This window comes from Bos taurus, chromosome 3 (assembly GCF_002263795.3).
Source record: "Bos taurus isolate L1 Dominette 01449 registration number 42190680 breed Hereford chromosome 3, ARS-UCD2.0, whole genome shotgun sequence".
Classification (NCBI taxonomy): Eukaryota; Metazoa; Chordata; class Mammalia; order Artiodactyla; family Bovidae; genus Bos; species Bos taurus.
Window position 1 is genome coordinate 23,349,577 of NC_037330.1, and position 24,423 is coordinate 23,373,999.

Below are 24,423 nucleotides of genomic sequence, written 5' to 3' on the forward strand. Positions count from 1 at the left end.
GTTCCCGAGTCATACAGCAAATTCCCACTGGCTACCTGGTTTACACATAGTAGTGTTTATGTTTCCACGCTCTCTCTCCATTTGTCCCACCCTCTCCTTCCCCAGTGCCCCTGGCTCTGGGTCCATAAGCCTGTTCTCTATGTCTGCATCTCCACTGCTGCCCTGCAGATAGGCTCATCAGTACCATCTTTATAAATTCCACATACATGCAGCACTTATTTATTTTTAACATAAAACAGATCCTGAGGGTTGTGAACTAGACAAGAATAAAATATGATGTGTCAACCAACTTAGATTAGTTCACCTGACCCTGACGTGTTGTGTGCTGTTCCGTGATGTTCCTTCGTCCACTGGGTTTCCCAGGGGTGCCCGTTGACCGCTTGTGCCAGCACTCAGGCGTCTGTATCAGTGCGGGCAACTCGCATCACTGCCAGTGCCCCCTGGGCTACACCGGGAGCTACTGTGAGGACCAGCTTGATGAGTGCTCGTCCAATCCCTGCCAGCACGGCGCCACCTGCCGGGACTTCATTGGTGGATACAGATGTGAGGTGAGTGAGCGGAGCAGGCAAAGTCAGAGACCTTCCAGAAGATGGCCCGCCTCTTACAAACATGGGCATGTTGAGTTTAGCTGCATGTGTCTGGTTTTCACAGTTTATAGATTTCTTTTCTTCTTACCAGTCATGATTACATTGTTTTCTAGTCACTGTTTCTTTCTGTCCCCTGTGCATTAAGTTACAAGAGCTCTGGTAATCTATTTTCACAGAAGTCTGGAACCGTCTTACTTCCACAGGATTGCTTCCAGAATCCAGAGCTAACATACTCTGCCAGGGTGCATTTCCCAGCCTACCCAGCCCAGTGGCCCCTGGTACTTCCCTGAATAAGCAGTTGAGATAGGAGAAGCCACTTTGAGGAGTGGCCCTTTGACCCATGTCATCTTTGTAAACAGTCACTGGTCAATCGACTAATAATTCTCTCAAAAAAATGTTACCCAGCCTGTTCTGTGTAGCATCATACTGTTACACGTGTATATTTGAGGGTGTATGTATCTTTTAAGGGACGTATCATTGTCTTCTGCATGCTGCAGTCCACGGAGTCACAGAGTCAGACACGACTTAGCAACTGAACAACAATAGCAACAACATCATTGTTTTCTTAATGTCTGGGCTGATAATGATTAGATCAAGATGTTGACAAAATACCAGAGACATGAATTTGATACCAGTTTAGGCTACCTAGCAACACTGAGAAAAACTCTTCTTCTCATACATGAGCCAAAGATGGCTTCAGTGTATTGGTCCCTGTTTCTTATTTTTAGTTCGAAAGCCACTGGTACCATTGTTTTAAACATAGCCCTAAGAAGTAGAATTTATTCACTTAGGGCCCGCCTGCTTTATGTGTTCTGCAAAACTGCACCTGCACTGCTAGCCATAGGTCAGATGAGCCCAGGACGTGAAGATACCAAGCCAGTGCTGGCCTTCAGAGCTCTGTGACCCAGAGACTCTGGCCTGGCCGCTGAGTCTTATCACCAAACATGTAGGCCCCCTCTGTTACCCTCTTCCCTCTGAGTTCATCTGCCCTCCTCTTCTTATCCTTTTTTGTCTCTCTCTGAGTCACATCTCTATTAAGGTTTGCATGAAAAGTCCAATGAAAGATGTTAAAGTTATTCATATGCAGTTTGTACTATTAATTGAACATCTTTTTGTTCAGCCTATACACAGATCTTTGTTTTGAGCTCTCAAAAGTACTCAGACAACATTTTGTAACTGCTGCTGTTGCTTTATAGGTTCACCAAAAATGGCATTAAAAAAAAGAAAGGAGATGTTGCATAGTTTTAAACCAGAAGGTGGCATTTCGTACTTATAAAATTCGATAGCTATACCGGGAAGCATACAGCAATCAATTACAGTAATTTTGCTGTGAGGGACTCAAAGCATTGCCCAAATAGAGCCACTTCCTGGTCAGTGTTTTCTTCCTTGATCAGCCCTGAAAGCCCTAGAACGCCTACATCTAGCACAGCTAGCTTGCCCGCCTCTTGATGCCCCACCCCTGCATCAGCCAGTTTCTCACACATAAATGTGTAGTTTCCTGAACATGGGGGTCAGTAAATACATGCGTTACCTTTACTGCCATCCCCATATACCATTTCTGTGAGCCACCAGACCCCCATCACATACAAAGGAATGAATGTTTTAAAGATGGGAAAACCTGCACACAGAAGGGATGGATGGCTTTTGCACAGGCATCATTTGAGATATCCCTCAGAATATTCAGTCCTTGCCTTCCTTTTCAAGTGGCTTTTTTGGCTAGAAGTGATAAATGCCAGTGAGCTGTGAGTTGACCCTGCATGAGACAGTGAGTAGGGAGTGTGATGATACCAGAAGAGCGTACAAGAGCCGGGTGGGGTTTGGCAGAAAAGGGTCACAGTAACTTACCCTATTTCATTTGCTCCTATGATATGCGTCCAACAATAGTCCAACATTTCTTGTTCTTTTTGCTTTGCTCTTGGCAGTGTGTCCCTGGATATCAGGGTGTCAACTGCGAGTATGAAGTGGATGAGTGCCAGAACCAGCCATGCCAGAATGGGGGCACCTGTATCGACCTTGTGAACCACTTCAAGTGCTCCTGCCCACCAGGCACTCGGGGTATGAAATCAGCCTTACCTGTCTTCCATCCAGGGCATTCTCTAAGTTGTAAATGCATTTTTAGTCTCGTGAAGGGATTTTTAAAACAAGATTCAGCAGTATTCTGAATCTTAGAGATTCAAGCCATTTCATTGCTCTCTTGCCAAGCTCCGGTGTTCTAATGCCTGTTCTCAATTCTGTCTGGTTGTTGTTGAAACCCATGAAACACAGAATGTGCAAATGACATAATGTTGCAGCAAAGTTAATCTGGCTAGCAAGATCTCTTGGTGCTTCAAGGGAAAACAACCAGTAGCCTCTTGAATAAATTATTTGTATTTACCAGCTCGTGTATTTTTCTAAACTTCCAAGTCTTGCCTCCATAAAGTGGGAAAATGAATGAAATGAAAACATTTGCCTATTTTCGTAAGCCCAAGGGGAAAAGGTTGATGGTCCAAGAATGAACTAAGAATTACAATAAGACCTAATGAGATACAACCCTAGATGGTGGATGGTGGAGCCATCATTCCACCAGGGGCATTCTCCTGCCTGCAAACAATCTCCTGGAAAGAGCTTGGAGTATTATTTTTTAGAAGAGATGTAGTTATATGGTGCCTGTTCTGAGCAGCACGTCAAAAGAAAAAGCCATCCACAATGGTGGAAAATTGATTCTCATCAAAGAGAATAGAATGTTAGAGAAATATTTATACTGTCTTAAAGCTTTGGGTCAGTGAATTTTGGGTTTCCTTCTTGAGTTCAGAGTTGGCTAAATTAGAATGGAAAAGTGCCCCAGTAGTAGGCTCGTTATTGAGCAGTGAGATTAACAGGGAAGACAAAACTAAGGAGAAAGCCTTTAAATACTTGAAGATTTGTTCCATTAAAGGAGAGTTTTTTCTGCTCAGTACTTGAAAGAGAAGTAGAGGTTAATTTTAATTCTAGAGGTAATATTATCCATTAAAAATCCTGTTAATATTTTTATTGAGGTCACATTAAATTTACGAATTGGTATAAAGAAGACTGACATCTTTAGAATGAGGAGTCTTCCTAACCAACCCATTGTGTCTTTCTGTTTATTCAAGTTTCCTTTTGTGTCTTTTAGGTCTACTTTAAATTCTTCGTGTAGGTGTAGTACATTTCTTGTTAAGATTGTTCTTAGATATTTTATCTTTTGCTATTGCTATTGAAACTGAGGCCTTTTTTTTTAAATACATTTTTCTTTTCTTTCAAATAGTCTTGCTATTACAAGTGGTAAGAATACAGTACTGTTTTTCTTTCTTCTGTAATTTTTTGAATTAATCATGAAATCACTTATAGAATAGTCATTGATTTCTTTTATTTCTTCCTCAAAAATATGTACAGATGTTCATACTTGATGGCTCTTTTACATATATAACACATTAAATGAGTTCTGTTTTAAATGGCATAACCTTTGAGCTCTCAATAGGATATTTCCCTTCTATTTTTTTGATAAAAGATATTTGTGCACTTACACTATTTTACAGAAAAAGTCATTTGTGTAATTCAAAATTTACTTCCAATTCTTACCAGTGATTACTTGTAGTCTATTTATTTATGGTTATATTCTTTTTAACTGTTTTTATATTTTAAATCAAAATGAATACATTAATGAAAAGTTACCAAATCTCTCTTGAGTTCCAATTTCCTTACCTTTCAAGTGGAAAAATAATACTAGCTATGCCCTAAGGGATTGCTTCATCACTGGGTTGTGTGGGGAGAACATGAGAAGCCCTGAGTACATCCTTTGCTTACTGGTGTCCAAGAGAATGGGCACAATCCTGGGTCAAGCGTGTGTTAGGCCCTGCCTGACCGGAATGGTTCCAGCCTGACTAATTGTGGAAATGCCACCAGGGCTGGTTTTCCCTTCCTGGAAGGCAGCGTTCCAAGAACTGTAATAATTTTCTCTCCCTCCTCTCTCTCCTCCAGGCCTGCTTTGTGAAGAGAACGTTGACGACTGTGCCAGGGGTCCCCACTGCCTTAATGGTGGCCAGTGTGTAGACAGGATTGGGGGCTACAGTTGTCGCTGCTTGCCAGGCTTTGCTGGAGAACGCTGTGAAGGGGACATCAACGAGTGCCTGTCCAACCCCTGCAGCTCTGAGGGCAGCCTGGACTGCATACAGCTCACCAACGACTACCTGTGCGTCTGCCGCAGCACCTTCACTGGTGAGCTGAGCACCTTTCCAGCTGCCCTAGCCACTCTGCCTCGAGGTGGGGTGGGGGTTCCACTGAGGAAACTAGGCCCTGCATGACACATCCCAGCCCCAAGGGAAGCTCTTCTGGCCCATGGACTATAGCCCGCCTGGCTCCTCTGTCTATAGGATTCTCCAAGCAAGAATACTGGAGTGGGTTGTCATTTCCTTCTCTGGGGGATCTTCCTGACCCAGGGATCAAACCCGGGTCTCTTGCATTGCAGGCCGACTCTTTACCATCTGAGCCACCAGGGAAGGCCACAGGTAGTCGTTGGTGAGCTGTATGCAGTGCAGGCTGCCCTCAGAGCTGCAAGGGTGAAAATCTAGACCAGCTTAATTCAAGAGCCCAACTTTTTCCTAGGCCTGCGCTCCACAGATGTTTGTGTTTGCTCCACAGATGTTTGTGTTTCCTGAGAGAGATGCTATCTCTTTTGTTATATATTAATTACATCATATTGTAGCAGAAATATGAAAAAAAAGAAATAGAATGTTGGGAGTAGTTGAGCAAAGTAACGTTTTAAATTGAGGTAAAATACAGATAAAGTTTACCATCTTTACCTTTTTTAAGTATACAGTTCAATGGTATTGAGGATATTCACATTGTTATGCTACCATCGCCACCATCCATCTCTGGAATTCATTTCATCTGAGCAAAATAACAGCTCACGTTCAGGAACCTTACATCTAACTCTGGTTTTGTCACCCTGCCTCCTGTGGCATGTAGCGACTTGAGTGATTGGGTTGTCGCTGCCATAGTGACCTTTCTACCTTCTGGGATCCAAAGAAGTTTAGGGTCTTCTTGGACGCTTAAAGGGAATAGATCCAAATTGGGCTGTTTAACCAAAAATCAACTGATGAGGGTACGAACAGGAACACTTCAGAGGTCACAAACAGGGCCTGCATGCTAAGACTTGGCTGTGTTCATCACAGATTACAAAGATGAGTGAGTCCTGCCTCAGAATAGGGGTTTTATCATAGACAGTTACTAATTATTTCTGGAGAAGGGCAACTTGGTGACTTTGGGGGGCTAAAATAGCTGTTTATATCTAAATTTGGCAGTACCATCAGTTACCTGGAAATCTGTCTTGCACTCCTGGGGTCAGTTCACATTTTTTGTTGTAGAAGTATTCTTTGGAAGTCAGATGAGAGTCTGCGTTAGTCTACTTACTAGTAATCTGGAGAGTTGAACTCTGCTACATTCTGGGCTTATTATATCCAGACATCCCCCCCTTCCAATTTTAAAGATATATTACCTTTAAGAACTTTGGAATTTTATTTTAAAAAAGGGGGGGGAGGTGGATTTTGAAATATGGAAAACACCTAGGTACAGCATCAAAAGAGAAACAATCCAATATGAACATCACACGTTTGAGGCAACCCTGGACAGAAAGAGTATGAACAATCTGTCGTCTCATGCTGGTCATGATCTGCTTGAGAACTGGCAGACAACTGCCTCCTGTTCCTTCCATTACCTCTGAGGCTTCTTTATCTGGAAATGCTGAGGAGCCCTACGAAGAAAGAGGGAAATAGGCGAAAGGAGTGGAGGCCACCTTGAATTGGGGTCCCGTAGCCAGAAGTGGTGTTTCTACATTTTCCACACCTGTGAATTAAAAAATCCTTTGACTCTCAATCATAGTTATGGTGGGAATATTAAGCTGAGGGTTTTTTGGTATGATTGTTTTAAATTTTTATTGGAATATAATTGCTTTGTAATGTTGTGTTAGTTTCTACTAACACAGCTGTGCAGGTAACCCTAACATAAGCTGTGTTTTAAAACAATGCCAATTAGGTTACAGAAAGGCTGGACATTATTGAAAACAGATGTCACTGATGAAAATTCAATATAAACTGCAAATCAACATTTTTAAAAATTAATTTATTTTAATTGGAGGCTAATTACTTTACAATATTGTGGTGGTTTTTGCCATCCATTAACATGAATTAGCCACGGGTGTACATGTGTCCCCCATCCCAAAAGTTTTTCCTTTTAATTTTTATTACAGTATAGTTGGTTTACAATGTTGTGTTACTTTCTGCTGTACAGCAAAGTGAGTCAGTTATACACATTTATCAATCCACTCTATTTTAGATTATTTCCCCATGTAGGTCATCGCAGACTATGAGTTAAGTTCCTTGTGCCATACAGTAGGTTCTTAGGAGTTATCGGTTTTATCTATAGTAGCGTGTATATGTTAATCACTGTTTTAGATGTATTGGCCTGGTGTAGCCTGTCTTATCAAGTAGACAGTGTTAACAAAATGCAGTGGATTTTTGCTAAATGTTTTTGCCTTATGAAAGCTAAAGTGCCTTCAAAAAAAGCTTAGGTGTCATTTTCTTTTTCTTTTTTTTTTGAGGGGTTAGTCATTTTTTGTACACATCTTGTTTTGTGAGTCGGTTCAGTCGTGTGCCATCTGCACTTATTACTGTAGACAAGACAGATGAGGGAACTGTCCTGAGTGAGTGATGGGCCAAGGATGTTGGGATCTAGCATGTGCCTTCCTCATCCTCTCATGCCCCCTTAGGCTTAGAACTCAATTCTCACACCTCTTGCTCCCTCTCTAATCCTTTGACTAGCTCACATCCCAGTAGTATCCTGTTCAATAACCTGAGTTACTGCTTTCACTTTTAAAACCCCCTTTCATTTTCTACTCTGAGGTCGTCACTGTGAAACGTTCGTCGACGTGTGTCCCCAGATGCCTTGCCTGAACGGAGGCACTTGTGCTGTGGCCAGCAACATGCCCGATGGTTTCATCTGTCGTTGTCCCCCGGTGAGTGCCACAGTGCCTACTGAATTCCATATAGCCTGAGACAGGGCCGAGAGGAAACCTGGCATTTCCGAGCTCTGTGGGGAGCTTTCTTGGTGGGGGCGTTTCTTAATGTTAGCCTCTTTAGGAGAAAGTGCTTCCGTTTTCCATTTAGAACTATTAAAATACTCCCAGAAACAGTGAGCTCCCTGGTCTGTGACTGTCAATCCTCAGAGGCACTAAGGGCAGTGGATATTCCCTTGGGAACAGGGCTAGTGTATTTGGCTTCTGGGTCTTGTGCTGGAGGGTAGTCTTGCTGCCCAGACTGGGACAGAGTTTTTGGAAATGCTACTCTGCTCACATCCCTCGACAGCAGTTATTTGGGAACAGACTGCTTCTTCAACTAGAAGGAAGTCTTAACGTTAGCCATTTGCTGTGCAAACACTTTTGCTCCTGCCAGAGGCTAAAAGCTTCCTAACAGATGAGCAGAGGGATATCAAAAGGAAACCTGTCCAGTAACCTTGGCCTGGACTGAGGGAGACGTTCAAGAACGAGATGACATAGGAAAGTCTTTTAGACATCCAGTCCTCTGAAGTGAGTTTTTTCCCCTGTAAAGTCACCGTATGAGTGATCTACTGATGATTTGGAAAGGTGCTAATAGGTTTGGGGTCACCTTATCCTAATGTGAACTCTGGACTTCATTTCTAGAAGCAAGCTCTTAGAGTAAAAAAGTTGACTTGAAGAAATCTCTTCCTAGAACTCGGTCCAGGAAGCTACCTGGAGGCATCTTAGCCAAGAGTCTAGTCTTTACGTCCCTAGAGGTGTGGCGTTGAGGGGGCCCGAGGGAGAATGGGGCCTGCCCTCACGAGTCACCTGCCATCCTCATTTGTTCACTGATTCCCACAGGGCTTCTCTGGGGCACGATGCCAGAGCAGCTGCGGACAGGTGAAGTGCAGGAGAGGGGAGCAATGTGTGCACACGGCCTCGGGCCCCCGCTGCTTCTGCCCCAACCCCCAGGACTGCGACTCGGGCTGCGCCAGTAGCCCCTGCCAGCACGGGGGGAGCTGCTACCCTCAGCGCCAGCCTCCTTACTACTCGTGCCAGTGTGCCCCGCCGTTCCGGGGCAGCCACTGTGAACTCTACACCGCCCCCACCAGCACCCCTCCCGCCACCTGCCTGAGCCAGTATTGTGCTGACAAAGCTCGGGACGGCATCTGTGATGACGTGTGCAACAGCCATGCCTGCCAGTGGGATGGGGGGGACTGTTCCCTCACCATGGAGGACCCCTGGGCCAATTGCTCCTCCCCGCTGCCCTGCTGGGAGTACATCAACAACCAGTGCGACGAGCTGTGCAACACGGCCGAGTGCCTGTTTGACAACTTTGAATGCCAGAAGAGTAGCAAGACATGCAAGTAAGCGCCCAGGGTCCCCAGAACTGAGGGGCAGCGCTGTCACTAACACACCTCGGTCTCTTGTTCTTTTGCTGCTAACCGCTCCAGTGCTTCGGCCCAAGCCGCCTCTGCCTTCTGGACTGGCACCAGTTGCCCTCTTCTTCCTGGTGCCATCCTGCCCCATCACACACTACCCTGTGCTCTCCCTTGCTGACCGAGGGGCAGAAACGCTCACTGCACAGCCACTCTCTGCCTGTCTCTGCTTCCTCGCCTGCTGCTGCCACAGGTTCCCAGGGGAAGTGACTTTTGGAAGTGTTACCCACTGTCAGGCAGCCTCTCACATAATCTGCCTGCAGCATGGTTGCAAAGGTCTGTACCCATCTCTGTTCATCCCGTGTCTTTCCCTAAGACTGGGTTTCCCCTCCAGATTCATCGGGAAGCATCTGCTAGATTAGTCAGCCTAACCCTCCTGGTCTTCACTGCTGCAATTATAGGGGCCTTTGTGGGTTACGTAATAGCTTTCCATTTAGTCATCCCATTTGGTTCAACCCTGATTAATTCTCAACAACCTTGTGAGGCATAGGTGTTGTTAATGGCCTTTAACAGATCAGGGAAGGGAGACTTGGGAGGTTCAAGAACTTGCCAGAGCAGATATAGCTCCTCCTGACTCCTGATCTCCTCACTGAGCTAGAGTGGCAAGTTGGACTGGGTGGTGTAACCATCAAGGGATGGGAGTGAGGAGGGAGAAGGGGAAAGTGGAAATCCAACGATTTTTGCATCAACAGGCTTTGGGAGTCAATTTCCATTTCCCAATGTTTGAAAGATGCTGTACAAATTAGATCTGGTATCCTGTGTGGGACACACTTCTTGCCACCTACCTTCCACAGTGAAGATTCAGTCTTGATTAGAGAAGAAATGGGCCATATCAAATGGGCCAAAGGTCAACTGTACAGCATCTCTTGTTGGTATGGGGTTACTTTCCAGTTTCTGGAAGCGCTCTCTAGAGTCTTGTTTTACTGCTGGAAACCCAGAGGCAATGGATATAAAAATAAAGGAAACATGAACCAGGTAGATTTTTGTTTCAGATTTGTTTACAAATCTGATTTAACATGATGACAAGTTGCCTAGGGGCCCATGAGTTTAGTGAGTAGTTTCGTTTCTCATTCAGAGAGCACTCACTGAGATGCTAAGGTGTGTAGACTGTATATACTCTAAGAAGTCAGGCACAGAGAGTCCAAGAAGGCTTCAGAGGACATTCAGGATCTAATCTGAGTCGTAGAAGATGGGTAGGAAAATCCACATTAGTTCCAAGTGGAAAACAAATAGAGCTCCACTGTGATCTTACCATATTCTCTGTCTCCCTCTGCCTAGATATGACAAATACTGTGCAGACCACTACGAAGACAACCATTGTGACCAGGGTTGCAACAGTGAGGAGTGTGGCTGGGATGGGCTGGACTGTGCTGCTGACCGGCCAGAAAACCTGGCAGAGGGCACCCTGGTCATCGTGGTGCTGATGCCACCTGAACAGCTGCTCCAGGATGCCCGCAGATTCTTGCGGGCACTGGGCACCCTGCTCCACACCAACCTCCGCATCAAACGGTCTGCCCAGGGGGAACTCATGGTCTACCCCTATTATGGTGGGAAGTCAGCTGCCATGAAGAAGCAGAGACTGACACGCAGGTCCCTTCCTGGAGATGAAGAACAGGAAGTGGCTGGGTAGGTGTTTAGTTTCTGGACTTCTCAAAGCTTAATTTTACCAGGCTGAGCACTTTGATACACAAATATCATAACTGCAACTGGACCTATAAAGATGAAAGGTCAGAAACCAAAACAGTCAACCGAGTAACACAAGCCTGTAATCCCAGTCTTTACGGTTAGTGCTAAAGGTTTGCCTTGATCTTGGAATCCTGAAAAGTGGGCTGAAGCAAGTCAAGTGGCAGGGTGTCAGAACGGGCTCCTCATGTGCTAGAATCTCTAACCATTTGCCAGAGTTGGCGTAAATCCTTCTAGTGATGACTCCTCTTTGTATTAATCCTGGGCTTCTTTTCAAGGCGCTTCATTTCTGTCTCTTTGACAAGGGTGATGTTCTGCATATAGTATGTCATCCACACTCAGGATTTTTTGGTATCGCACAAGGTTCAGCTGGCTAGCTAGCTCGAGTACAGATGCAGAGAGAAAGGAGAGTAAGGAACAAAAAGCAAAAGGCAGGGGTGTGTTTTTAGAGTAGCTGTATGTACCGTTGAGTACACCGGAAGGGGGAAGGGGTAGAAGCAGCCCACCAAAGGCAACTTCACCCCATTTTCTCAATTTGTCTTATGTTGCCTAAAAGTCAGAACACTTAGATGCAGCCAAACCAAGGACATGAAAGGGTTAGTCACTCAGTTGTGTCCGACGCTTTGTGACCTCATGGACTGTAGCCCACCCTAAGTGAGAATTAGTGTTTAGGGTGTAAACCAGATCTTAATTTCTGGGATCTTCCTGGAGACAACATCCCAGAGGTAGAGAGCCCGAGGCTGAGGGTGAGGAAGCGGGTCTACCTCAGATTCCTGGGTTGACATTTTCTTGCCATTTCTCCTTGGCTCCCCTCAGCTCTCAGGTATTTCTGGAGATTGACAACCGCCAGTGTGTTCAAGACTCAGACCAGTGCTTTAAGAACACAGACGCAGCCGCAGCTCTTCTGGCTTCTCACGCCATCCAGGGGACCCTGTCGTACCCACTTGTGTCTGTCGTCAGTGAGTAGCTCTAAAATTAAGGGGAAAGTGTGCTGAGGAGTGTCACTTGCAGGCAGAGAGAACGGGGCACAGCTTCCAGTGTGCAGCGCTCTGTTCCTCAGGGCTAGTGAGCTCAAAGTTGTTCTCTGAAGGAGTTTAGTGGGAATATTGAGAGGTGGATGTTTTATTCATCACTTTCCCTATCTCTCTGCACTTTCAGGTGAATCTCTGACCCCAAAACGCACTCAGCTTCTCTATCTGCTTGCTGTTGCCGTTGTCATTATCTTGTTTATTATCCTGCTGGGGGTTATCATGGCAAAACGAAAGCGCAAGCATGGCTCCCTCTGGCTGCCTGAAGGTTTCACCCTTCGCCGTGACTCCAGCAACCACAAACGTCGTGAGCCAGTGGGCCAGGATGCTGTGGGACTCAAGTAAGAGTTTGTCAATAAGCTACTATTCACAGTAATAACAAGTACGGATAAGTGGAAAATCAGATCTTGTTGAATCATGATTTTAAATTCAGAGCTCTGGCCATGCCGTGCTACTATACTTGACCGTGATACTGAATGCCTGCTTGTGGCTATAAAATAAGAGTCTGGATGCTTCAGTTCTGTACATTTTATCACAGGGATGCTCAGCTTCTGTGATGAGACACGCCTTTGTCTTAAGCTCTTGCTTAGTGGGAAAGGAACTGATATTTACTCAGACAATGGGATGTAATATTGCCCATTTTTCCCCCAGGTCAAGGCCCCTGAAAGTCTGACTGTAGCCATGAGAGTGTGTGATGGCAGAAAAATTACGAAAATTTCTATGTTCTTTTATGATATAACCCTGCTCTTATTTTATACCTTCATGATTCTGTCATGTCAGAAATCTTTCAGTGCAAGTCTCAGAGGCGAACCTAATTGGTTCTGGAACAAGTGAACACTGGGTCGATGATGAAGGGCCGCAGCCTAAGAAAGCCAAGGTAAGCTGGCCGTGGTAGAAGCACCGTTATTAGCCGTTGTCTGCTCATATTTCACATTTTTGTCCTTCGGTATCTAGAGTATCATGAGTGGGAGAGAAGGGTGGTAGTCTGTACATGTTGCCCAGGCCTTGGCTATCCTAGGTTGTTTCAAAAATCAGGACTATTTAGGTCATTGATGGCCTTGGGTTACTATGTAAGTTTTTCAGAAAGAACTCTTTAAAAATAATAAAACAAACATGCTTCCTTCCTCAAATGTCAGGTTGATGGTATTTGAATAAGGACTATTGTGTGTAAACACCAGTTTCTTTCATGGCCAGATCTCTCCCTTGTTCTCTCTGGATACTTCAAGGGAAGGTGGAGTGAGTTAGTGGAGGAAAGCCAGTGATCACTGAGTTTGGAGGCTTTAAATCTTGATCCCTGGAAACAAAAGCCATATAGCAGTAAGAGGTACATTGGGCTGAGTCTGACATGAAAAAGGAGACCATTCACCCATAGACGTACGTGGCTGGGGTATGCATGTATCCCATGGATATTCTGAATAAATGCTTGAGGAAAACAGGCATGATGGTTAAGAAAATTACTACAGTCAGGACTGGATTCAAGTCCCAAACTCTGGCACATTATTTAACCTCTTTATATTTACTTATCCCTACTTTGTAAGATAGGGAAAATAATAATGATTCCTTCAATACGGGTGAATTGCCTTACCTGTTTTCTATCACATACTGAATATTCCATAAAGGTCAGCTGCTTTTAAAAGTATAATAATTATTCAGCAAATTCTTGCTGAATGCTGGCTCTGTGCTGGGCACTGGGGTGGATACAGGGTACAGGGAGGCAACCTTGAACAAGGCTTGCTCCCTGTCCTGAGGAGCCTTTCAGGTAGCATTGGGAACTGCCATGCAATGCTGTGTAAGTACCTAACACAATGCTTAGTTAAGGAGAGTGAGCAGCGTGTGTTCTTTAGGACCAATAAGAGGAATTAAAGTCTGCTCTCTACTTGAAGGGTAGCTAGAAGTTAGTCAGTCAAAGAATTGGGAGAGATCCTGGGGGCGTGCCAGAGTGATCAGGAGAGTTGTCCTCTTCTTTCAGGCTGAAGATGAGGCTTTGCTCTCAGAAGAAGATGACCCCATCGATCGGCGTCCATGGACACAGCAGCACCTGGAAGCTGCAGACATCCGTAGGACACCATCGCTGGCTCTCACCCCTCCACAGGCAGAGCAGGAGGTGGACGTGCTGGATGTGAACGTCCGCGGTCCAGGTTAGTGCCTGCGAGCCTTCTCTCTGCACTGCGCCATGCCCACCCCCTGGTTCTACCTTACCCCTGTGTTTGCCCCACTCAATGATCGAGGAAATCAGACTGGAAATCAGCTTGAGGAAATGAATGTCTAAGGAAAACAGGCTTGCAGAAATTATGAATTTGTATGAGAAAAGAGGCAGGATTTCATTTTGTTTCACCTTCTGCATGCATACATGCTAAGTTGCTTCAGTTGTGTCTGCCTCTTTGCGACCCCATGGTCTGTAGGCTGCCAGGCTCCTCTGTCCATGGAATTCTCCAGGCAAGAATACTGGAGTAAGTTGCCATGCCCTCCTCCAGGGGATCTTCCTGACTGAGGGATCAAACCCACCTCTCCTGCATTGCAGGCAGATTCTTTACCATTGAACCACCAGGGAAGCCATCACATAATGCATGTTCAGCAACAAAAAGGCTGATTATTTGGGATAGATTTTAGTGGGGTAAAAAAATACTATCCCAAAGCAGAGGAATAGAGAATTTGTTTAATTCGTACCTTAGTGTATATAGTTTATTAATACTGGATATTTTAAAATGTTGTCCAATTTAAAAAAAGCATAGCACTTAGAAACTTGAACAGAAAAGCTTGTTTAACTTGGAGACTAGCTCCTCTTTACAGAAAGGATACTATCAAGGAAAAATCAATTGCCACTTATCACAAGAAGCACAGGGTTTTTTCCGAAAAGAATAATTTTCTTCAAATTGAGCTCTTCCAGCAATAGGGTTAAGTGAACATGAATGTCCTTCCCCTCCTTAAATACTATTTGGAATTTCCCTTTCCTCCAGATGGGTGCACCCCACTGATGCTGGCTTCTCTCCGAGGAGGCAGCTCAGACATGAGTGATGAAGATGAAGATGCAGAGGACTCTTCTGCCAACATCATCACGGACCTAGTCTACCAGGGTGCCAGCCTCCAAGCACAGACAGACCGGACGGGTGAGATGGCCCTGCATCTCGCAGCCCGGTACTCAAGGGCAGATGCTGCCAAGCGTCTCCTGGATGCAGGTGCAGATGCCAATGCCCAGGACAACATGGGCCGCTGCCCTCTCCATGCTGCAGTGGCTGCTGATGCCCAAGGTGTCTTCCAGGTAAAGATCATGTAAAGAGTTGATACCTAATGAATCTAGAATATTTTCCCTTCATTAAGACATGTAATAACCCATTATATTTGTTCAGTGATTCTTTGAGAGGATAAGGCAGATGATAAAGTCAGCCAGCTCATAGTAAAGCAGATAACACCAGTCTTCTGATTGTTCATCAGTGCTTTGTTTTTTGTGTGTTTGTTTTGTTTTTGAGGAGGCAAAACACCTCCCAAATGAAAAGATCAGGTGCATGACACCTGCCTCCGACTAGTATCTGTCAGCCTCTCCCTCTAGATTTATCTGACTATATGGACTTCCAGCTGCTCATTGGTGGTTTTCCTGACATGAGTTCACAGTGCACACCTGATGCCCTATTATTTTAGCCTTAAGAGGAAATTGAAAGTATTCTATATCATCTTAACTTGTATACCACAATTGAGGTTGTGGTATTTTTCCACATTCCCTCTTTTTTCTTTAGAAAGCAGAAGTACATTAATTTACAAAGCCATTGTAGAGCTTGGGTACCTGTTTGTTTGTATATTCATTCATCCTATTCCTTTATTCATTCATTCAACAGATATTAGTTGACTGACCCTAGGAGAACCTGGACACGAAGATAGCAAAACATTCCCTGCCCTCCAGGAACTTACAGTATAGCCTCAACTCTGATGCTCTTATGTCTGTCTTACCTTAGCTTCATTATTTTTTTGTATGAAGCTGACTCTCTTTTCTGTACTTTCTCATATTCTAGATACTGATCCGCAACCGAGTAACTGATCTAGACGCAAGGATGAATGATGGCACTACACCCCTGATCCTGGCTGCCCGCCTGGCAGTGGAGGGAATGGTGGCAGAACTGATCAACTGCCAAGCAGATGTGAATGCAGTGGATGACCATGGTAGGGATGAGAAGCAGGGATTCAGACTCCTACCTGCAAAGCAGGCCTCTAAGGAAAGAATTATTGCAAGATCCTTAAAAGCTGTCTCAGATCCGAATCCACTGAAGATTCGTTCATTCATTCCTTCTTCCTTTTGCAATATTGAGTTCAGAGATCTGAGACAGTGCGAAGTCCATAGATGAAGTTGGGAATGGATTTTTAGTGAGAGTTCTTGGATCTAAGAGCAGGTCTATGAGAGTTTTCCTGCATAGGTTCCCGGGTATACCACTCTTGTTATGAGGATATGAGAGCTGACTTCATGGAAGGGGTAGGGTGGTGAGATATTCTAACTATATATCCTGGCATGTAATAAATAAGCAGGTTATTGTCTTCAGCATGTGACAGGCTAGATTTTGCCACACGAAGGATGTGGTACCATAGACAGATGATCCTTTTACTTAGAGGCCTTCTGAAAGCTAGGCAGCCTGTACCAAAGTGTTTCTAGAATAGGGGAAAATGAAGATAATCTTTGGTTTTTCCTGTGGGCACCCAGAGAAAACTGGCTTCCAGCTGTTGTCTGAGAAGTTCAAGGTTTCCTTGTACAAGTCATAACACTTCCCGATGGGAGAGGTAGGACATGACCTCTTACTCTGTCTGCTTATAAAAATGTTTTTTCCTGCAGGAAAATCTGCCCTTCACTGGGCAGCTGCTGTGAATAATGTGGAGGCAACCCTTTTGCTGTTGAAAAATGGGGCCAACCGAGACATGCAGGACAACAAGGTACAGTCTGGGCTCTGAGCTGGGGGGCAGGTACAGCAGTGCCTCGGGTTATGTGTGAGGCCATTCCTTTTCTCCTGTAGCTGCTCAGTGATAAGGATAGACAAAGATGGAAGCAGATTAGGCCAGAAATGGGTCCAGAGTGCCTGAGTGCTTGCACTGGGCTTATCCAGTGAGATGTCAGGGTTGACCCTTAGCCTGCTCAGTCTGCACCAGGCTCTTCTTTGATAACTTTGGTAACCTTTTCTGCCTTTCTCTTCTTTGACGTTTCCCTTTCTCCTGGTCTTTGTTCTATTCACACACACACTTCCTTTCTTTTCACTTGTTTGTTCTTATTTGTTTTCCTGATGCCCCACGTCCTCCACCCCTGCCCCGTTCTTGGGCTCCATGATGTTTTCCTGCTTCCTCTGACTTCTGTGTCATGCCTCCCTCTCTTGCTCACCTTACCTTCTCTTGTTCATTTCCTCTTTTCCATTATTTTGTTCTTTGTCTCAGATGTTTTGTCTTTCACTTTCCTTTATTTTTCTCAGTTCTCTACATGCTTGAGGTTCTTCCCTTCATACCTTTATTTCTGATACTCCTTTTAGAGCCCTATTTTGATAAGCTCAGTGCTCTTGCAGGTGAATTTATGGCTCAGGCACATGCTTTATTTCACACTTTCCCCACTAAGAAGACGTAGCCCTCAGTAGGGCAAAGCTGGCTCTTGGGGAGAAGTAAAATAATTTTTCTTTATGTATAAATTACAGATAGCCATTCAGTACATAGGTGGGTGCACACTTTTTATCTGTGGTATTAAAATTTCATGTGGGAAGGCAGTTAGGAAAAAATGTCTAAAGGAGTGATAACAAAAAGATTGAGAAACATGGCTGTATTCTCAGGAGTGTTATTAAAACGCACTCTGCATGGGCTTTTTCTTTCTTTTTTTTTTTCTGTAGGAGGAGACACCCCTGTTTCTTGCTGCCCGGGAGGGGAGCTATGAAGCAGCCAAGATCCTGTTAGACCATTTTGCCAATCGGGACATCACAGACCACATGGATCGCCTTCCCCGGGACGTGGCCCGGGACCGCATGCACCATGACATCGTGCGCCTGCTGGACGAGTACAACGTGACCCCCAGCCCTCCCGGCACAGTGCTGACTTCTGCGCTCTCACCCGTCATCTGTGGGCCCAACAGACCTTTTCTCAGTTTGAAGCATACCCCAATGGGCAAGAAGTCTAGACGGCCTAACACCAAGAGTACCGTGCCCACTAGCCTCCCTAACCTTGCCAAGGAGGCCAAGGATGCCAAGGGGAACAGGAGGAAGAAGTCTCTGAGTGACAAGGGCCAGCTGTCCGAGAGCTCAGTGACTCTGTCCCCCGTCGATTCCCTAGAATCTCCGCACACATATGTTTCTGACACCACCTCCTCTCCAATGATCACATCCCCCGGAATCTTACAGGCCTCCCCCAACCCCATGCTGGCCACTGCCGCCCCCACTGCCCCAGTCCATGCACAGCATGCACTGTCTTTCTCTAACCTTCATGAGATGCAGCCCTTGGCTCATGGGGCCAACACTGTGCTTCCCTCGGTGAGCCAGCTGCTGTCTCACCGCCACATTGTGCCCCCGGGCAGCAGCACCGCAGGGAGCTTGGGTAGGCTGCATTCAGTCACTGTCCCCGCCGACTGGATGAACCGCGTGGAGATGAATGAGAGCCAGTACAACGAGATGTTCGGTATGGTCCTGGCTCCAGCTGAGGGCACCCACCCTGGCATAGCTCCCCAGAGCAGGCCGCCCGAAGGGAAGCATTTAACCACCCCACGAGAGCCCTTGCCCCCCATTGTGACTTTCCAGCTAATCCCCAAAGGCAGCATTGCCCAACCAACTGGGGCTGCCCAGCCTCCGTCCAACTGCCCTCCAGCTGTTGCAGGCACCCTGCCCACCATGTATCAGATTCCAGAAATGGCTCGCTTGCCCAGTATGGCTTTTCCCACTGCCATGATGCCCCAGCAGGATGGGCAGGTTGCTCAGACCATTCTCCCAGCCTATCACGCCTTCCCAGCCTCCGTGGGCAAGTATCCCACACCCCCATCACAGCATAGCTATGCTTCCTCCAACGCTGCTGAGAGAACGCCCAGTCACAGTGGTCACCTCCAGGGTGAGCATCCCTACCTGACACCGTCCCCAGAGTCTCCTGACCAGTGGTCAAGTTCATCACCCCACTCTGCTTCTGACTGGTCAGATGTGACCACCAGCCCCACTCCTGGGGGTGCTGGAGGAGGTCAGCGGGGACCTGGGACACACATGTCTGAGCCACCACGCAGCAACATGCAGGTCTATGCATGAAAGAGTCTGCCTCCAGCCTAGACACAGACTCCTCTTGTAAATGCTGCTGAGGAACAAATGAAGGTCATCCGGGAAAGAAATGAAGAAATCTCTGGAACCAGCTTCTGGAGGCAGGAGAGAGGAGAGGCTCTTATCTTGTAGATAACCTGAAGAAGCAAGTTAATTAGCTTCACTGAGCATCTGCAGGGTTTGGGGAACATGGATGGGACAAGGCTCCTTGTAATCTCTTGCCCGTCAAGTCCCCAAGTTCACTGAACTACAAGATAAATACAAGACTTGGGACCACATTTCCTCTCTTCAATACAGAGAATAAGATGGATGCCTGTTGTAGACATTCTTGCAGCCTGGAGTGCATTTTTCAGCCTTGGGGGCTTCTGCCATATCCATGAGAAGATTCTGCGGTCGATTCCTGCTGGGAGTTGTGCCCTGGAATTCTGCCAGATGTGACCTGTCTCCTGTTCTCATCCTTGGAAAATTCTTTTGACTTCATTTGGTGCTTTAATTGTGCACCTCTCTGTGGCTGGAACCCCACCTGCCTGTTCCAGGGCAGAACCTTTGTGCTTTGAATCATGCCTGTGCTGGAGGCACCTGCAGCCTCCCTTTTCCCTCCTGTTTTCCCAGTGTCCCCAGGAACCTCACAGGGTTTACCTTTATGGTCTCAGCAGACACTTTTCAAGTATGTTTCTTTAGAAAATGGACATAGTCCTTTCTCCTACATATCATTCCTAAAAGAAGAAGGGGAGCAAAATATTTTTCTTTGAACCCATTTAGGGGACCAGGACCCCTTTCAAGAAGCTGCGCCTAAATTCTCTTGCCTACATGCTGGGTTCCTACAAACCTTACCAGGAAGAAGAGTAAGCATCTTCTTTTTTTCCATGTGTCCGCCTAGTAAGTGTGAAGGTTTTATCCTTGGCGGTGTAGCTAATATGACCCCTTTAAAAAAGCAAAACCCAAACAGACCAAGGTTTGGAATGTTGGAATGACCAAGAGAGCCAAGAGATACGCTAACTCAGGCAAGAAGTGATTACCCACTAACCAGTCCCTGCCAAGCATTCTGTTGACCGCCAGCATCAAACACGTTGTTAGAGGTGTTAGAACCCTTGGCCTGCTTCACTCACACATCCAGCAGATGGAGATTGTTGTAGTTATTGAGCCTTCAAACGACATTCCCTTGCCATTTAGAACTGAACTTTAGTCTGCTCAAGGGCCTCCTCCCCAACCCCCATGACAGTCATCTTCCCCTGGTCAGGTGGTCACAGTCTCTACTTCCTGACATTCCTTCTGATCCCAGGCCCCGTTCACCTATCTTCCTGCCACACTTCGTGGTCTGATTACTTGTGCACCCAGTAGGTCCTCACTGAACACCTGGGTTTTCTGTGTTCAAGGGTGGGAACTAGAATGCTGGCCTAGTTTCTGTGGCCAAAGCCAGTCTTATAAGAAGGTTGGAAAGGGAGGAATTATGAGGTAGCCTTTGCTATTTTTTGCTCCCAGTTCCTTTTATTTCAGGTGGTCATGAGATTCCCCATTAGGCAACTAACATAGACACTTATCAGGGATATTTTCCTCTCATAGAGTCACCTTCTAGATGATAATGGACAAGAATAGACTTACTGTCTTGTCATCTTCATGTTCAGAGTGTGATTGCATCTCACCCACGTCTGCTTCCTGTATTTGTGGTCTTGGTAACTCTTTTGACCCTCTATCAAGGACATGCATTCTATCCAACACTAGAAAGAGGAGAAAAGTAGTTTTCTTCCTCTTCTCCCTGAGTTAGCTAACAACTGGTTCTGTCTCCACACTGTCCCTTCTGCCTGGTGCTATGATATCATGACAATGGAAAATCAGTTCTTCTGGGAGCATCTTGTAGATATGAATAGGTGGTCTGCCCACTCCGTGTTGGCTTCAATGATAGTTTTCCTTACTGCCTTGCCTGAGTTCTTCCCATTTACCAGATTTATCTGTCTGTGGCTTCATACGGAAACCATATGTGTCTGTTAGCATGGAAGTCTACAAAGAGTTTTTCTAGTCCTGTCCAAGTTCACTGAACTAAAATATAATTCATTTCCCCTGATACAAGCAGATTATTTTTTCATTCTGTATTGTATTCTCTCATGTGGCAACTCTGCCAACCCCTTTCATAGTGTGAAGCCTTTTGTCATTCTGAATGGTGATTCCTTATCCTTGGACCTGTTCGCTGATTCACAGATGGGGAGGACGCCTCTCCATGGACCACTGTGGACCTCACCACACTTACACTTCTCTGTCATCCCATTCCGGCCCCTCTTCTTCACAGTGTCAGCTCTGATCTAGCAGCTTGATCCCTTATAGCCTCCTCCGTCTGTAAGCACATTGTGGGCCTAACTTGCTTGCTCCTCTTTGGGATCCTTTGGGTTTTGCAGAAGTAAATATGAAAGCTGCCATTACAAACAACAGGCTTCAGTGATAAGGAAGAAGACACTGCCTTTCAAGCATTTATCAGTCACTTAGATTGTGAAGAACCTGTGAGTTGTATTGAGTAAAAGAGAAAATAAGATGAGGAATGACTTTCTCAACTGGGTTCTGAAGTGGAGACTTAGGTTTGTATGGGAAACATCTTTTATGACAGGTCTATGTCACCCTCTTTGCCCCTCACATTCTTGTTTTATCTTTATAAATTCTTCCTTTGAGTCATGTTCTGTCTGCCTTTGGGGATATATTTTTTATTTGTTTGTTTCTTTTGTATTAAGCATCATTTTCTGATTTACATGTTGGTAAGGGAGAGAAAGGTTTGAGGGAAAGAGAGAGTGAGAGTTAAAGATTTTATGTAAGCAATCAGCTATAATGCACAAGTCCATTCTCTCATCATTATTAAGTTTGCTAGTTCATAATTCTTGCATAAAAGAGAACCAAAGGTGTAATATTCCATTGGCAAGTGGTTTGGGGATTTTGGCCTTAACTAATATACTGAATGTACGGTGACTGAGAGGACAAGTGTATATGCCCAGAGGCTCCCACTCATAACTGTTTGGTACTGTGGCTTCTTACTTGTGTACATTTCTCTTAAAAGTGATATGATATCTGTTTGTATGAGAAACCCAATAACCAATAAAATGACTGCATATTCCTAACTATTCATGGTAAGGAAAATGCACAATTTGTTTTTAATTTTCAAAGTTTCATTCTAAAAGTAGTTACGACAAAATTTATATGGAAGCATTTTTATCACAAAATAAAAAATTACATGTCAAGCTCAACAGACATTGCAGTTTTTATTTTCCATTCTTCATCCCTACTTTGCAATGATTTAACTCATGATGTCATAATTTGCTGAGAGAGAAAACATTTTCTTTTCATTCTGAATCCCATATAGCCTAGCACTAGTCTTTTTTTCTTTCTCCAAGTAGTAGTAGTTCAGTCACTCAGTTGTGTCTGACTCTTTGACCCATAGACTGCAGCACACCAGACCTCCCTGTCCATCACCAACTCCCAGAGCTTGCTCAAACAAATGTCCATCGAGCCGGTAACGCCATCCAACCATCCCATCCTCTGTCGTCCCCTTCGCCTCCTGCCTTCAGTCTTTCCCAGCATCAGAGTCTCTTCTAATGAGTCAGTTCTTCGCATCAGGTGGCCAAAGGATTGGAGTTTCAGCTTCAGCATCTGTCCTTCCAATGAGTATTCAGGACTCATTTCCTTTAGGATTGACTGGTCTGATCTCCTTGCAGTCCAATGGACTCAAGAGTCTTCTCTAACACCACAGTTAAAAGCATCAATTCTTTAGTGCTCAGCTTTCTTTATAGTCCAACTCTCACATCCATACATGACTACTGGAAAAACCATAGCTTTGACTAGATGGACATTTGTTGGCAAAGTAATGTCTCTGCTTTTTAATATGCTGTCTAGGTTGGTCATAGCTTTTCTTCTAAGGAGCAAGCGTCTTAATTTCATGGCTGCAGTCACCATCTGCAGTGATTTTGGAGCCCAAAAAATAGTCTGTGACTTTCCATTGTTTCCCCATCTATTTGCATGAAGTGATGGGACCTGATGCCATGATCTTTGTTTTTTGAATGTTGAATTTTAAGCCAACTTTTTCCATCTCCTCTTTCACCTTCATCAAGAGGCTCTTTAGTTCTTCACTTTCTGCCATAAGGGGCTTCCCTCATAGCTTAGTTGGTAAAGAATCTGTCTGCAATGCAGGAAACCCAATTCAATTCCTGGGCTGGGAAGATCCACTGGAGAAGGGATAGGCTACCCACTCCAGTATTTTGGGGCTTCCCTTGTGGCTCAGCTGGTAAAGAATCTGCCTGCAATGCAGGAGACGTGGGTTCCATCCCTGGGTTGGGAAGATCCCCTGGAGAAGGGAAAGGCTACCCACTCCAGTATTCTGGCCTGAGAATTCCATGGACTGTATAGTCTATGGGTTCACAAAGAGTCAGACACGACTGAGCAACCTTCACTCATTCTTTCTCCAGGCAGAGAATAAATAAATGCTCTTGAGGAAAAGCTTCAAGATTTAGCTTGATGCTAAATAGGAAGCATCACAAGACTAAGTTACTTTTCCGTGCATTAAACGGACAGTGGCTCAGGAAGAAGTGCCTTCTAATGGAAATGTAGAATATCTGCTAAAGCAAGAATTGAGATTTGGGATATAACTAATAAAACTGATGGTGCTGTTAACTAAACCATTAATTTACAATGTTATTTCTCTTTAAATTTTGTATAGAGTTAACATATACAGCTATAAAATATTTTGCATATATACTTCTGTATATATATACACACATGTATACATACACACATTACCAAGTTCTTTCATACATTTACTTGTAAAGGCAACCAGTGAGGTGTTTGAACACAAATATTTGACATTGATACTATATTTTAAACACAGTTGGTATCATATTGGGGTTATCCTGAGAGTGCTATAATTTTATATAAAATATACTTGAGTCTTCATGTTGGGTTTTGAAATGATGTAAAAGAAAAATGAATTTGAGAACTAAGGAATGTCTTGCCCAAGTCTGGTTCTCTGCAGGCTGGCTTCTCAGAGCCTTTCAGATTCTGTGGCAATGAAAATTTGCTCCATGGAGCTGTACTGAGTGGATCTGGGCTGTCCATCATATCCTGTTCCTGCAGCTGGAAGTATAGAAACCTGGTGCTTGATCATGCAGGGACTGTCCAGGGCTTTCCTGGGCATGAAATGCAAGAAGGGAGAGCAGGCCTGGAGGTCTTGGGCTGCTTTATCACACAGCTGGGCCAACAGATGTGGACCCCAGGCCATGGTTACACCAGAGGAGGGGCTGGGCTTCCCTGTCATGTAGCTAAAAGGCCTCACAGCTAAAGGAGGGGCAGGGAGTTCTTTTCTCAGAACGTCATGATTGAACAGTCATCTTTAATGTCTGCACACTTTCCATGATGTGATGGGCACTAGGCAATCTACAAGCCTGTCAC

General features: G+C 45.1%; 1 protein-coding gene across 3 annotated transcripts in view; it reads left to right on the forward strand.

Annotated features, from left to right (window-relative positions):
- Nucleotides 1-22,229, forward strand: part of NOTCH2 (notch receptor 2) — a 175,284-nt gene extending 153,055 nt beyond the window's left edge. For all 3 annotated transcript variants that reach the window (XM_002686114.7, XM_024990003.2, XM_059885021.1), the window contains 14 exons: nt 364-548; nt 2,510-2,642; nt 4,563-4,799; nt 7,481-7,593; nt 8,476-8,981; nt 10,332-10,679; nt 11,553-11,695; nt 11,895-12,105; nt 12,545-12,641; nt 13,734-13,902; nt 14,722-15,023; nt 15,769-15,916; nt 16,578-16,675; nt 17,608-22,229. In XM_002686114.7, the coding sequence (XP_002686160.3) occupies nt 364-548; nt 2,510-2,642; nt 4,563-4,799; nt 7,481-7,593; nt 8,476-8,981; nt 10,332-10,679; nt 11,553-11,695; nt 11,895-12,105; nt 12,545-12,641; nt 13,734-13,902; nt 14,722-15,023; nt 15,769-15,916; nt 16,578-16,675; nt 17,608-18,996 (4,079 nt within the window). In that variant the 3' untranslated portion in view covers nt 18,997-22,229. The remainder of the gene's footprint in view (nt 1-363; nt 549-2,509; nt 2,643-4,562; nt 4,800-7,480; nt 7,594-8,475; nt 8,982-10,331; nt 10,680-11,552; nt 11,696-11,894; nt 12,106-12,544; nt 12,642-13,733; nt 13,903-14,721; nt 15,024-15,768; nt 15,917-16,577; nt 16,676-17,607) is intronic.
- Nucleotides 22,230-24,423: the final 2,194 nt, after the last annotated feature.